General features: G+C 35.8%; 1 protein-coding gene across 1 annotated transcript in view; it reads left to right on the forward strand.

Moving 5' to 3' along the window:
* The first annotated feature begins 233 nt into the window (after positions 1–233).
* Positions 234–2,201, forward strand: part of LOC109581427 (probable helicase with zinc finger domain) — a 4,682-nt gene continuing 2,714 nt past the window's right edge. Inside the window, exons 1-2 of the mRNA XM_019995527.1 lie at positions 234–237; positions 2,020–2,130. Of these exons, the coding sequence (XP_019851086.1) occupies positions 234–237; positions 2,020–2,130 (115 nt within the window). The remainder of the gene's footprint in view (positions 238–2,019; positions 2,131–2,201) is intronic.

Below are 2,201 nucleotides of genomic sequence, written 5' to 3' on the forward strand. Positions count from 1 at the left end.
ATATATATATATATATATATATATATATATACTTTTATATCCTAAAGAAGCCACACATCAAAGAAAAATGTGGGTGTATGTATCGCATTTACTCCCTAGGGTTGGTATATAACCCTTAAAATACAACGGTGATTACTATAAGAGAATCAAATCCAAGACTCTAACTAAGTTCAAGTTGTCAAGTTTTCTCATGTAATGAAGAATTCCCGAGAGAAGCGACTGGATTGTACTAGATGGGTATGGCTTACAAATCTTGTTACGAGTTTCATTTGTATAAACACACCACCATTTGTTAAGTAGCTCCTTTGAACAGCTGGGAGTAAGTTTATCCTTCTCAGTTGACCGAGTGTGCAGGACAAGTACTGTCAGTGTTCTTGCTGTTTTTGGTCATTTGTGTCTTGCCATAATGCTAAAGACCTCCTCAGACACAGTAGCAAATCTTTCCTCCTGTTTCCTGCCTCTAAAGGACTAAGAAACCCTGTGTTTCTTTGATGGAGTTTGATCTTTGTTCTCCTTGTTCTTGGCCATTTTGAATTGCTTCTGCCATGTGACCCTACTGCGCATGCTCATGCAGTATGTTTGAGACACGTGTTCCATATAAATTTGAGGTGTGGCTTTTTCAGGTAATAATTTAATATACCACACCGGTTTGGTGTATATGGCTTAAGGCGGGTTCTCAATATGATGCATGCACGTCTGTCACGACTGGAAGTGCTGCATAAACCAATGGAGCATGCGTCAATGCGTCAGATTAGAAAACATTTCTATTCTGATGCATTGACGCATACTCCTATTGGTTTATACAGCACTTCTGGTCATGACGCTAGCGCATGAAAAACAATGCATCATATTGTGAACCCACCTTTATATACGACCCTCACCCTTCGGCTCCACCCTCGGGCTCGGGTCGTATATAAGCCATATACACCTCACCGGCATGGTATATCATATACATATAATCCATGGTATTTGTTGAATGTTTTAAGTAAATTTAACAATCTGAATCAGCTAAAAAAATTTACGTATTCATATCTTTCCTGTCAATGGTATTTCTGATTTATAATGATATTTATTGGGATACTGTAAATTAAAAATTTTTCAGGCCGCCATTGTGGAGGTATTGTTGCACTGTTTTCAATGGAGCTCAATACACTTTCTGCCATTTTGTAAGAAGAGCAAGCAGTTATAGCCTCAAGAGTAAAAGATTGCAACCTTTACCTTTTTTTTCATAGCTCTGCAACTATTTGGAGCCACTGGAGTGATGCGGAGAAGTATAGAATTGACAGTTTTAGCCTGTTGGTCCACTGTAGCAAGTGATAGTATACCTCCACAATGACAGCCTGAAAAATTTTTGATTTATAGTATCCCAGTGGATATCATTATGAATCAGAAACATTAATCACAGGAAAGATATAAATAAGGACATGTAGATATGGAGATTACTTTTAATGGCATTTTTGATTGAGTATCAAGGTGGGGTTTACTTCTCAATATAATTCAATGCTTTTCATCAGCTTGTGTCTTGACCAAAAGTACAAACAAATGGTAGCATGTGTCAATAAATCAGAGTAGAAAAAATTTTATCATTACTCATGACCCATGCTTTTAGATACAAACACAAGTAATTGAAATCAATGTTTTATGTTAAGAAGCCACCTTCAGGCTTGCCACAAAGTGTAGTAAAAGCTAAAATGCTACATGAGTTGACAAGATTCAGAGCACTATGTCAAATTTTATTGAGAAACTCTGAGTCTGATGTAGTGCAGGGTTGGGCTGGGTCAAGCACTGTAAACTTGAGTTTTAAGTTAGCTTAGGCACGAATAATTGAGTGCTTTGAAATCCTTTAATTATAAAAATAAACTTTAGTCATAATGCAAGTACTGGTACTTAAAGCATACACATTTTAAAGCTTTTTAAAAGTATGTTGTAGTGTCAGGTATACTTAAGTGTTCCATACAAATCAGAGCAGTTCTTCCTCTCAACTAGATCTAGCTGTTATCATTAATTTTATTTGCATAGGTGTTACCCTTGTTGAAAATTATGATGAAGTTATGATCCCTCCATTTGTTCAAGGCATTGAGAATGAATATTATAATAAAATGGAGAGCAAAGATAGTGATAATGAGCAAGGTGAGTGGCTATTTATTCCTGAAAATACATGTATGACTAAATTTTGCAAAGATTAACTAAAGTTAATTTTA

Source organism: Amphimedon queenslandica, unplaced genomic scaffold, assembly GCF_000090795.2.
Source record: "Amphimedon queenslandica unplaced genomic scaffold, v1.1 AMPQUscaffold_13439, whole genome shotgun sequence".
Lineage (NCBI taxonomy): Eukaryota > Metazoa > Porifera > Demospongiae > Haplosclerida > Niphatidae > Amphimedon > Amphimedon queenslandica.